This window comes from Misgurnus anguillicaudatus, chromosome 21 (genome assembly GCF_027580225.2).
Source record: "Misgurnus anguillicaudatus chromosome 21, ASM2758022v2, whole genome shotgun sequence".
Taxonomy (NCBI): domain Eukaryota; kingdom Metazoa; phylum Chordata; class Actinopteri; order Cypriniformes; family Cobitidae; genus Misgurnus; species Misgurnus anguillicaudatus.
Window position 1 is genome coordinate 55152743 of NC_073357.2, and position 12233 is coordinate 55164975.

The 12233-nt window shown below is 36.9% G+C and overlaps 1 protein-coding gene across 1 annotated transcript in view; it reads right to left on the minus strand.

Annotated features, from left to right (window-relative positions):
• The window catches only part of vat1l (vesicle amine transport 1-like), a 37374-nt gene that overhangs the window by 4880 nt on the left and 20261 nt on the right, over positions 1–12233 (minus strand). The window contains exon 8 of the mRNA XM_055214047.2: positions 220–303. Within this exon, the coding sequence (XP_055070022.1) occupies positions 220–303 (84 nt within the window). The remainder of the gene's footprint in view (positions 1–219; positions 304–12233) is intronic.

A 12233-nucleotide genomic window follows, 5' to 3' on the forward strand; every position in this document is an offset into this window, starting at 1 on the left:
GCCAGAGAAATTTATTTTTTTGCCATATGGGCATTTTTATATTCTTTCAGATTTTAAGTCGAAACAAGATGTTAGATAAGTAAGATCAATATAATACATCACATAAGCAAGCAACTGATATTGACAATTATATTGTTTTGCATAATCAAATGTTTTTGCGAGCCGAAAGGATGTTTTATAAAATTTAGGTCTGAATTCAAAAGCTTTAGTGTGACTTACCAACGGAGTGGGAGACTTTTCCACATCCAGAATGAGCTTTCCTATGTTTCCTCTGTCATAGATTCTCTGCATGGCCTCCTTAACCTAAAAAGTTAACAACATAAATCTCATTAAGCAAAATCAGTGTCTTTGCTCTGATAATTGATGCGTAGGCTCCTTGGTGCATCTTGTTGTGTTGATGCAGTGACACATAAAAGACGTTAGGGGGCAGCAGAGACAGAAGCAGGACTGTCTCGTGTTACTGTCTGATGTATTGTCTGATTGTCTAACAGGTCAAATTTTAAATTAAGTTTTGATGTATTAAGAATAAGATGTATTTTTTTTAAGTTGTGCACTACTAAGAGCAACTTTTTTGGGAAAGGTAGCTTTTTCAGGGAAAAATATATATCGGCTACCTTTTCTAAACTTAATCAGTAATTGTTGTTTTAGCGAATGGTAAATTATACCTTTAAGAATAAACAAACAAAAAAAATGTATACTTTTATAAATAATTTGCATAAAAAATAAATAAAGCCTGTTGTAGGAGCATTCATATTTTTCGCATTATTTTCATGACAATGAAGCACAAAATAGCATTTTTCGCATATTACAGAAATAAGATGAGATTTATTTACTGTAATGCAATACAAAACAGTACGCCACAGGAACCATGGGGCTCAATGCATAAACTGACAGAATAAACAAGACAATATGGTGCACTATGACAAAGTGTCACACAACAGCTGTTAGTCAAACCCTGCAAACATGTCCACTGTCCATTCTTAACACAAAATGTTAAGAGCAGAAAAGTATTAAATTAAACTAGAGAATGAGAATGTAAATATGACTACGACAACGACTATGCCATCCTAGCATGGTGCACCACTTACATTTTCTTCAAAGTAAAAATCTCTTTGATGGTAAGGAGGATGCTGGGATTCGAGATGTAATGCATTTGCTGTTTGGTCCGTCATATTGTATGGGTAATGAGTAATGGGTTTCGGTAAAGACATCTGTCTCACTCGCTTGTTCTTTCACCACACAGCAAATCCTCAGAATATCATTCATCACAGAAAACATTCAGAATCATTCCTCAAGCACATCCCTCAAATACATGTAGGGCTTGACTGTGTCTAAATGAGTGTCTGAATGAGATTGAGACGGCAAAACACATCAGTAAAAGATTGTCTCAGTATAATCTCTGAGACACAGAATACAGCAAACATGCTGTATCATATCGAAGCCACTGTAGGTGTGAGCAATAATATGACATTTTTGGGTGTGTCCTTTTAAATGCAAATGATACCTAATGACACTGCGTTGATTGGATAGTGCAGATTAAGGGGGGGTATTATCCCCCTCTGACATCACCAGGGGAGCCAAATTGCAATGACCCACCTTTACCAAATGCTTGCAGAGAATGGTTTACCAAAACCAAGTTACTGGGTTGTTCTTTTCACATTTTCTAGATTGATAGACGCACTGGGGACCTAATTATAGCACTTAAACATTGAAAAAGTCAGATTTTCATCTTAAGGTACAAACGCTTTCACTGGGGATGTATCCTTTCAATGAGTACACCTTTTTACCTAAGCATATTAGTACCCCAAAGGTACATAACTGTACCTAAATATTACATGTATGTAACCTTTTAAAAGTGTACCGTCCCAGTGACAGCTCTTGTATACCTTTTTCTGACAGTATAGTTAAATGCAGGGTATCTCATTTGATCCAGAAACATTTTTAGTTATGCTGGTTAAAAGTCTTATCACATCCTGATAGCAATCCCTATGTTAAAGGAATATTCCATTTTCTTAAAGGAAAAATACAGATAATTTACTCACCACCATGTCATCCAAAATCTTGATGTCTTTTTTTGTTCAGTCGAGAAGAAATTATGTTTTTTGAGGAAAACATTGCAGGATTTTTCTCATTTTAATGGACTTTAATGGACACCAAAAATTAATACTTAACTCAACACATAACAGTTTTTTTCAACGGAGTTTCAAAGGACTATAAACAATCCCAAACGAGGCATAAGGGTCTTATCTAGCAAAACGATTGTCATTTTTGACAATAAAAATAACAAATATACACTTTTAAAGCACAACTTCTCGTCTAGATCCGGTCCAGCGGGACCTAACGTAAATGCGTAGTGACGTAGGGAGGTCACGTGTTTCATATATAAAACGCACATTTGCGGACCATTGTAAACAATAAACTGTGACAAAGACATTAATTAGTATCATTCCACATACAACAACGTAGGAATGGTCCTCTTTCAACACACTTGTAAACACTGGGGCAGAGTTTTGCGTTCGTCTTCTGTGACCTCTTGACGTCATGACGTATTGCGTGGGGTCATGCTGGCGCATCACGACCGGATCTAGACGAGAAGTTGTGCTTTAAAAGTGTATATTTGTTATTTTTTCTTGTCAAAAATGACAATTGTTTTGCTAGATAAGACCCTTATGCCTCGTTTGGGATTGTTTATAGTCCTTTGAAACTCCGTTGAAAAAACTGTTACGTGTTGAGTTAAGTGTTAATTGTTGGTGTCCATTAAAGTCCATTACAATGAGAAAAATTTTCCTCAAAAAACATAATTTCTTCTCGACTGAACAAAGAAAGACATCAACATTTTGGATGACATGGTGGTGAGTAAATTATCTGGATTTTTCTTTTAAGAAAATTGACTAATCCTTTAAGTTGTTTAAATGTATTTGTAAAAATTTATGTCATCTGTAAAAGGCGTAGGACCATCTCGGTCCGAACGGACATTGCCTTTTTCCCCCCTCATCCGTAAGCGTAATTTGAATGCCACCACGCAGCTTCTTCATGCAGACACCATATGTTATTGGTTTGTTTACATGCCCCTTTTTTGCGATTAGTGCTGAACTCAGAGAATTTTTTACAGTGTGGTTTTTGGATATTTTATCATATATTTTATTACATATTGTGGCTTTAAGCAGTCTTTTGTAAGCTGATCTAATGGCGCTTTTCCATTGCATAGTACCCCACGGTTTGGGTCGGGTCAGCTTACTTTTGGGGGGGTGTTCCACTGGGTACCCCATACTTTTTTTAGTACCACCTCACTCAGGGTTCCAAGCGACCCGAGGTGATATCAAAACGTGACGCAAAAACACTACAGATCACTGATTGGTCTGAGAGAATCGTCAATACCAGCGTCATCACTTTAATGTAAAAGATTAGCTTTACCTTCATGCTAGCTTGTGCTGTCTCGTGTAAACATGTTGTCATCTGTGCTTTGTTGTAAGTTCCCAAACTCACTTTTAGCGATGAAAAACATCCACAGGTTGTTAATCAGAAACATCATACCAGTTTTTTTCCAAACTTGCAGATTGTGGCAGCACATTCGCGACGCGCACGTCCGCATATATGCTTAAATGCAACTTAAATGAGGCTCAGCTGAGCGCGTTGACTGACGCGACAGGTGTTTGTACAGAAACTGTCATGTGAGACAGAGGTAGTGATAAACGCGATGTGCAAACATCTATTTGTGGTGGTCAATTTTAATTTTATGGCAGACCGAGAACTAAAAGAATGTATGGGGATGTACAACAACGCTCTCACTTGTATGATGTCACAGCAGTAGGCAGCGCAAATATAACGAAACGCCTATAATCTCTCTCACTCCGAAGAGTTACTAAACTCAATGGAAAAGCTAACCAAGCCAAAGTGAGGTGAGCTGACCCGACCTGACCCAAACCAAACCGTGGGGTACTATGCAATGGAAAAGCATCATGCATAAAATTAATCCTCAACTGACCTCAGATCACCACAGGCAGATTCCAGGTGGTACTCTGTAAATTTACTCTCACCTGCTGTTCTACAAAACATACAAAAATTTAATAAAAACACTTTCTCCGACTTCATAGTTAATGCTATCACAAAATACAGCAAAAGATTTTGTTGCCGCCCTCCTACAGATCTTTAAACAGCCTTCTGATTTACTTTGCATTGGTAAAACTGTCACTTGGTGCAATATTATTTATTTACTTTTTTCACTTTTATGGTGCAAGAGGTAACAGAAACACATTTACAGTGTCAGTAAAGGGCTGTGGTTGGAAAACTTTATTGGCACTGAGACTTCCCTCCCACATACTGAAGTCATGGGAATCTGAGCTCCTTTGTGAAAGAGGGTGCAGATCGCCCTCAATAAAACCCTGTTCACCAGGTCAGGACTCACTGCACCGACACAATAGATTAGACGGACGTTACCATGACAAGAATTTGATAACCGTATTTACACTTCTGTTCTTGTTTCAACAACCACAAACCCTCACAAACTCTTATTAATAATAGTTTCCATTAAGATGGATTCCCATTACTGTTATGCACCAAGATGTTAAAGGATTAGTCCATTTTCTCAAAAGAAAAATCCAGACAATCTACTCACCACCATGTCACCCAAACTGTTGATGTCTTTCTTTGTTCAGTCTAGAAGAAATTATGTTTTTTGAGGAAAACATTGCAGGATTTTTCTCATTTTAATGGACTTTAATAGAGCCCAACACTTAATACTTAACTCAACAACGAAGTTTCAAAGGACAATAAACAATCCCAAACAAGGCATAAGGGTCTTATGTAGCAAAACGATTGTCATTTTTGACAAGAAAAATAAAAAATATGCACTTTTAAACCACAACTTCTCATCTAGGTCTGGTCGTGATGCGCCACCGTGACCCCACGCAATACGCCACGACGCCAAGAGGTCACAGAGGACGAACGCGAAACTCCTCCCCAGTGCTTACAAGTGTCTTGAAAGAGGACCGTTCCGATGTTGTTGTATGTGGAATGATACTAATTAATATCTTTGTGTCAGTTTATTGTTTACAATGGTCCGCAAATGTGCGTTTCATATATGTAACACGTGACCTCCCTACGTCACTACGCATTTACGTTAGGTCACGCAGGACCGGACCTAGACGAGAAGTTGTGGTTTAAAAGTGCATATTTTTTATCTATCTTGTCAAAAATGACAATCGTTTTGCTTATGCCTCGTTTGGGATCGTTTATAGTCCTTTGAAACGCCGTTGAAAAAAACTGTTAAGTGTTGAGTTAAGTATTAAGTGTTGGGCTCTATTAAAGTCCATTAAAATGAGAAAAATCCTGCAATGTTTTCCTCAAAAAACATAATTTCTTCTCGACTGAACAAAGAAAGACATCAACATTTTGGATGACATGGTGGTGAGTAAATTGTCTGGATTTTTTTTTTAAGAAAATTGACTATTCCTTTAATTTTTTGTAATTTGTAATTGCTACTATTCATGATATAAACTATGTATCTGTATTCCATGTTGTTCTGTTCCAGATTTTGTCTGGTGTCACAAGTTCAAAGGACAATTTGTGTCTTATTAATCTACAATACATGTCATACTTGACTTTAAGCTAATTATAGCCTATCTTTCTGGTTATCATGTTTTAGTTGTTTGAATTTAACAGCACATTTAAAGGTACATTGCTTCGCATTTATTAAACATTTCCATTATATTTATGCATTTGGTAGATGCTTTAATTCAAGGTGACTTACATTGCATTAGAGCGATACGTTTTCATTAGAATTGAACCCATGACATTTGTATTACGTGTGCTATGCTCTTCCAGCTACAAAAAAGTTGTTGTACAGGACAAAGCTGGATTTTTAAGTAGTTTTAATGTTTAATGGTTCCTGCCTTTGTGAAACATGGTGCCCACATTGGAAAAATTGTCAAAATATGTACCCCAGCTGTCACTGGGGCAGTACTCTTTAAAAAGGTCTAAATATGTACCATTAGTTATATATGTATACATTTGTATACATATACTAATATGCTAATATGCTCTTTAGGTGCAAAGCTGTACTTTTTGAGGTGAGGTACATATTTTTTAGCATTTTTTGTGACCTTTGCCATAGCAAACACCACTAATAAAGCAATAATCCATAAGATAATATTTAAGGCTTCTTCAAACATATTCAATTAGCGTCAAATGTTTGTTTCTCAGATAATGAAAATTGGAGCATTCTCGACAAACATCTTTCCATAAAGCAGCAAAGATACGGGTATATGAAAACACGCTTTCAACAGTACAGTCTGTCCTCCGCCCATGAGATCAGCACAGAGGAATCTGAAGGGCTTTCTGGGAGCCTGGGATTAGGAACAAATTAAAGTGTGCATGAACTCCCAGGACCCAGAGGTCTGCTGTTAATCTGTTTATGGAGAACAGAACAATGAAGCTCCCGTCAGCTCTTTGTTCTACTTCACTGTTAAAAATGTTCATAATTTTAACAAAAAACAACATAAAAATTCTACAGTAACAAACTGTTAACCGTATTAAACTTTCACATAAACAAAGAACTGTAATAGATTTAACAAGACATTTTATTTATTTTTAATATATTATAAGATGTAGGCTACTGTATGGTTTTTGAAATTAATGAATCACAAAATAATGTTTAACAAGCAAATACATGTACTTTTACAGTAAAGTACTGTTAAAATTAAAATGATGCTTTAATTTAGAGTGTTCATTTAAATAATTATGTTTCTATTTATAGACGGTTTGAGCATTAACAAGATAAACAAACAGCTTTCGTAGAACAAACGTAACTTCATTTTATAGTAGTTTACATCCTTATAATAGATATAGTAGATTACCTTAGTTCATATATCATAGCTAAAGCGTATAAAAAAACGTCACTAAGCTAAAGTTGCTGTGTAAAATGCGTACTATAATGTAAACTACAAACCGGCTGCCAAACCTCCCTTCACATAGTGCTGATTGATCCATGATCGCAGTCTCCCCTCGTCTTCAGGAAACCAAAACATTTGTTATTTTTGACGAGGTATTTGTTCCAGAGTTCAGTTTAGCCACTAGCCAGACCATTAAACAAACAGAAACCGGAAGTTAAGTTCCGACTATACGGGTAACCGCGACAACGCATGTTCGTCCGATGAAATCTGTCATAATTAAATACACACCAAACAAAATGTAGTCGGTATTGTATGATACCTAAATCCGAAAACTAAAATATGCTGTTACAGCTTTATCTTATTTTAAATCTATCTTATTATCAATTATTAGAAAATATACAGAAAAAATGTCAGAACTTTATTTTTTTGTTTAATGTGATCTTTCTGCCAAACCAAATAGCATCTACTGAACAACAGTAATTGGAATAGACAGTGAATGCTCTTCACAACAGCTTCACATATATACGCAACATCCCTTTAAGTATATTTATGTATTTACAGACAATTTGGGGGAGAAAATAGCCTGAATATTGTACAAAGAAGGTGCAAAGAAAAACATCCATATCATCAGACTTAATAACAAAAAACTGTCAGTCTACAATATGAAGACAACAGCAGCAGCATTAATAATGACATGATTACCCAGAATACTGCATGTTAGTGAGGGAGCGAAAAAAAACTCTCTAGCCCATCAACCATGTTCATAATACAGATCAACCAAAAATAAAAATTGCCACAAAGATGTAATCAGTTTCTATCTCAATGCTTTATTTTATTATAAAACAAAAAACAATTTTGTGGAGTGAAGGTTAACATAATGACGAGGACAACCAACATCTTTTACATGTAAACAAAAGATAGAAATTGTTAAAGAAATCTAATCTGTGGAAAAACTAACATTATTCCAAGTTTTATTACAACATGATGATTATTCCAATAATTTATATCAAATTCACTAGGAAATTTGTATGAATACAACAACTAAATACTACAATACTTCATGTATTTTTGTGCAGGGGCAGTTGTATAGTGCCAAGCGCACAAGAGACTCAATAATAATCCTTTACATTTTATTCCTTTGATTTTTCATATTTTAAAACGTTTATGTGCTGCTGCGCATTCATGTGTGTGATAAGCAAATGTGTGTTGTCGTCCCGTTCATAGGCGCATATTACTAACACGCTCATTAAAGGCGTTCTAAGCGAATCTGTGTGTTGATTTTTGAAATGTGTTTTCAAACAAACTAAGCGTAGTTAACTCCTCCCCCTCCCTTCCGTGCTTTCATGAACACGCCCAAACCCAACCCCCAAATCCTTCTTGTCGTTTATTGGCTGGAACACTTTGATTTGTTTCGTGGCGCAGGTTTGGCCACTGTGTTTATATTGAAGTTTGTAGAGCCTGGGCAGTCTACAGAGATCGCGTTTTTTTACAGTTTGACCAGCAGACAGGCAGCAAGCAGATAGTGAGGAGATGTTTGCTGTATGTAACAAAAAAATGTTATGGTCTAAAACGCGTGAATTCGCTTAGAGCGCCTTTAAATAACAAAAACAATATTACACCATTGACTTCAGAGCATGTTTTAGTCGGTCAATGGGGTAGTAAATTTTAGTGGCCTTTAAAATAGCAACACGCCAACAATGCGCCTGAACACACCTCATTTTAAGACCAGAACGCCCATGGGCGCAAAATTGGGCGCAAATGCACTCACTATTTAAACAATGTGCCGCTAAACATGAAAGTGATAATTGCGCCGGGTTGAAACTCGCAAAATACACTTGCGTCGCGCTGTGTGTAACATAGGGCCCATTATTTTCCATATACTAATTCCAATGCAATACTTAAATGCAGATGACCAAGCTGATCGATCAACCTCACCAGCGTGGCTTGAGCAGGAAGTAACAGATTGGTAAGGTAAGGATTACTAACCCAGCAGGCATATGACCGATAAAAATTTACGATTCAACGGTGAATCAACTTCGAAACGCAGGCTGCGAAAACATTAAAACTATGTCTGCATTTGTGATCATAAAAACAACAAACACGAAGTGCTGCACTGCACAAAACTTACATTTGAATCATGGTTTAGTCAGTAGTAAATTCTTTAAATATGAAAACATAGACTACTTACAGGCTGTGAGTCAAAGCGAGAGGAATTATGATAATGACCGTCATGTCAACGTCAACAGGCAGAGGAAGTAAACTGTTGCCTACAATCCGTGTGTTTCTTGTAGTCCAAGAAAAGAGATTTACGTTGGAGACGTTTACTTTGGGATTTTAAAATTTTTTTGCTAACATGTACTAATACACACTTATACACCAAAAGAAATGTTAAATCGTGAATCTGACAATGCTCTTTAAGACATGTCAGGCAGTGTTTCCCATACATTGATTTATTTGTGGTGGCCCACCACAGAATCAACACTGGCCCCCACAAATAGAATTTTCATGATTCCCATTTACATTTTTATTTCACTACTTTAAACATCTTAATTCGGCTTAAAATATAATTTGATATATAATACAGATCAAATACAGATACAGATCAAAGAGTACAAGTGAAACAAATTTCAGGTGCCAACACTAGATCAAACGCAAACATGACATGAATACGTCACATATATGCGGGTGACGTCATCACCACCACAGTCTCTCAAAATCCTGTGGGAAACACTGTGTCAGGGTTTAAGTTAAGTAACCTAAAGCATGCAAATTTAGTCTGGGACTAGGTCTAAGCCTTTTCTGTGAAGCTAAGGCCAAACGTTACAAAAATCAGTCAAGGATAAGGCTATAAACATGGCTATAAACATTCGGTTGAAGAAGAATCTCTCATTTCTCTAATAAAGAGATGTGGCAGCATAAATAACATCGTATGCAAAACCGTCTCATTTATGTGCTTGTGCAATCCGTGTACAAGTGATTGAGTCTCTTGAGCGAAATGCTCTCTTAGTCATGCGGTATGAGGAGCAAATTGGCCAAGGCCCACAGGCACAAACCAATTAAGCAAACCTCCAACATGTTGTTTTAAGGAGAGGACTACAGCTCTGCGGTTGCTTTCCACAGATCTCAGGTCAGTGCCCATCTAATGCTTTCGCATTTGAAGTCGCCGTTCTCACAGGTCACTAGACAATAACACAGTGCAGACCTCCTGGTTACCATGACAACAGCATAATGCTTGTTGCGATAGAGAAGAAAATGTCAGTGGTTTCATTGTTAGGCACAGCAGCGAGCGACCTGTGAGGCTTGTTGTGGTCATTGACGTGAGACGGCTACAATATTCAATGGAGCATTTTATGACTGAATTAATGTTTCCAAAGATTGGATGGGTAATTGACAATGTTGTTTGGATGTAATGTTTTAATTGGTTTTATTGAATGCGAGTCCCAAACGAAGAGACGAAATGTCATTCTCATTCACTGTAATGGAAAATACACTCAAAATAAAGGTGCTTTAAAAGGTTTAAATGGCTCTTAATGGATACTGCCAACAAAGTGATATTTCCAAGTGGCATGAGGACAGGATTAAGTGGATTTAAAGCGAAAGTATTTGATGAATGTATAATACGTGCCGAGAGAATTCGGTTAAAGGAATAGTCTACTCATTTTCAATATTAAAATATGTTATTACCTTAACTAAGAATTGTTGATACATCCCTCTATCATCTGTGTGCGTGCACATAAGCACTGGAGCGCGCTGCAACGCTTCGATAGCATTTAGCTTAGCCCCATTCATTCAATGGTATCAAACAGAGACAAAGCTAGAAGTGACCAAACACATCAACGTTTTTCCTATTTAAGACGAGTAGTTATACAAGCAAGTTTGGTGGTACAAAATAAAACGTAGCGCTTTTCTAAGCGGATTTAAAAGAGGAACTATAATTACGGCGTAATAGCACTTTTGGGAGCACTTCGACCCGGCGCAGTAACACCCTTCCTCTCCCATTATGAGAGGGAGAAGGGGAGCGGACTTTTCAGGCGACTCAAAGCACTCCCAAAAGTGCTATTACGCCGTAATTATAGTTCCTCTTTTAAATCCGCTTAGAAAAGCGCTACGTTTTATTTTGTACCACCAAACTTGCTCGTATAACTACTCATCTTAAATAGGAAAAACGTTGATGTGTTTGGTCACTTCTAACTTTATCTCTAAATGGTACCATTGAATGAATGGGGCTAAGCTAAATGCTATCGAAGCGTTGCAGCGCGCTCCAGCGCTTACGTGCACGCACACAGATGACAGAGGGATGTATCAACAATTCTTAGTGAAGGTAATAAAATATTTTAATATTGAAAATGAGTAGACTATTCCTTTAACATCATTATCTCGTTTTTGACGGAGGTGGCATTTAGCGGCTTTTGCATCTGAGCTCCTAAATAATGATATACTATTCAAACTGTAAGGTTTTATACAGCAGGATTCACACATATAAATCTCAGTCACAAGAGATCTGATTATGATTGCTTGGGTAAAATATGGCCAAACTTAACCCACTAGGTTTAAATGAACCTACGCTGGGTTGTTTTAATCTAAAATGCTAAGTTGTTGCAACCCATGGTTGGGTAAAATACAGACGACAATTAACTTGACAGTTAACTCGACAATTAAGAGAAAACTTTTAACTGCCAATGACGAGTTTTTTGGGCAATCCGTATTTCGGCTATTATCCACCAGGTGGCGCTCTTACCCAACTTATAAAACCCAGAAGCAACCCTTTAGGGCAAACAGTAAGTACTCTGTGTATGTTTTGATCATCACTCTGAATCTGATCTCTATCAAAAGTCCTTCACAAAAATGCAATTATCAAAAGTTTGTGTTTTTGAAGAAACCTATCCATATGTGAGACATGATAAAAAGAAAACAAATAAAGATAGGATGAAATGGTTGTTCTTTTTGTAAGCAGAGGGTCTGTTCTTACATTTGATATATTGTATGTTTATATACTTTAAAAGCCAGTAAGATGCTAATTTTAAGCGTCCTATGAATCACTGTTTATAAGTCCCGGACAACAGGTTTAAATGCATGCAAGGTCAAAAAACACTGTAATTTTCTCAAAATATAAATTTAAAACTACCCCATTTCTCAGAAATCCCCAAACGATTCGTGTGAGCCGTTCAAGGACTCAGTCTGCCTAAACCCCACCTTTCAGTAGCCTACTCTGCTCTGATTGGTCAACTGACAGAGTATCCGCACAGACCACAGATCAATGGCACAGACCATGAATAGTGCAACATGTATTGACCTAGTGCTAACATGATTTACTGAGAAGACATTATCGACATCAATACACAT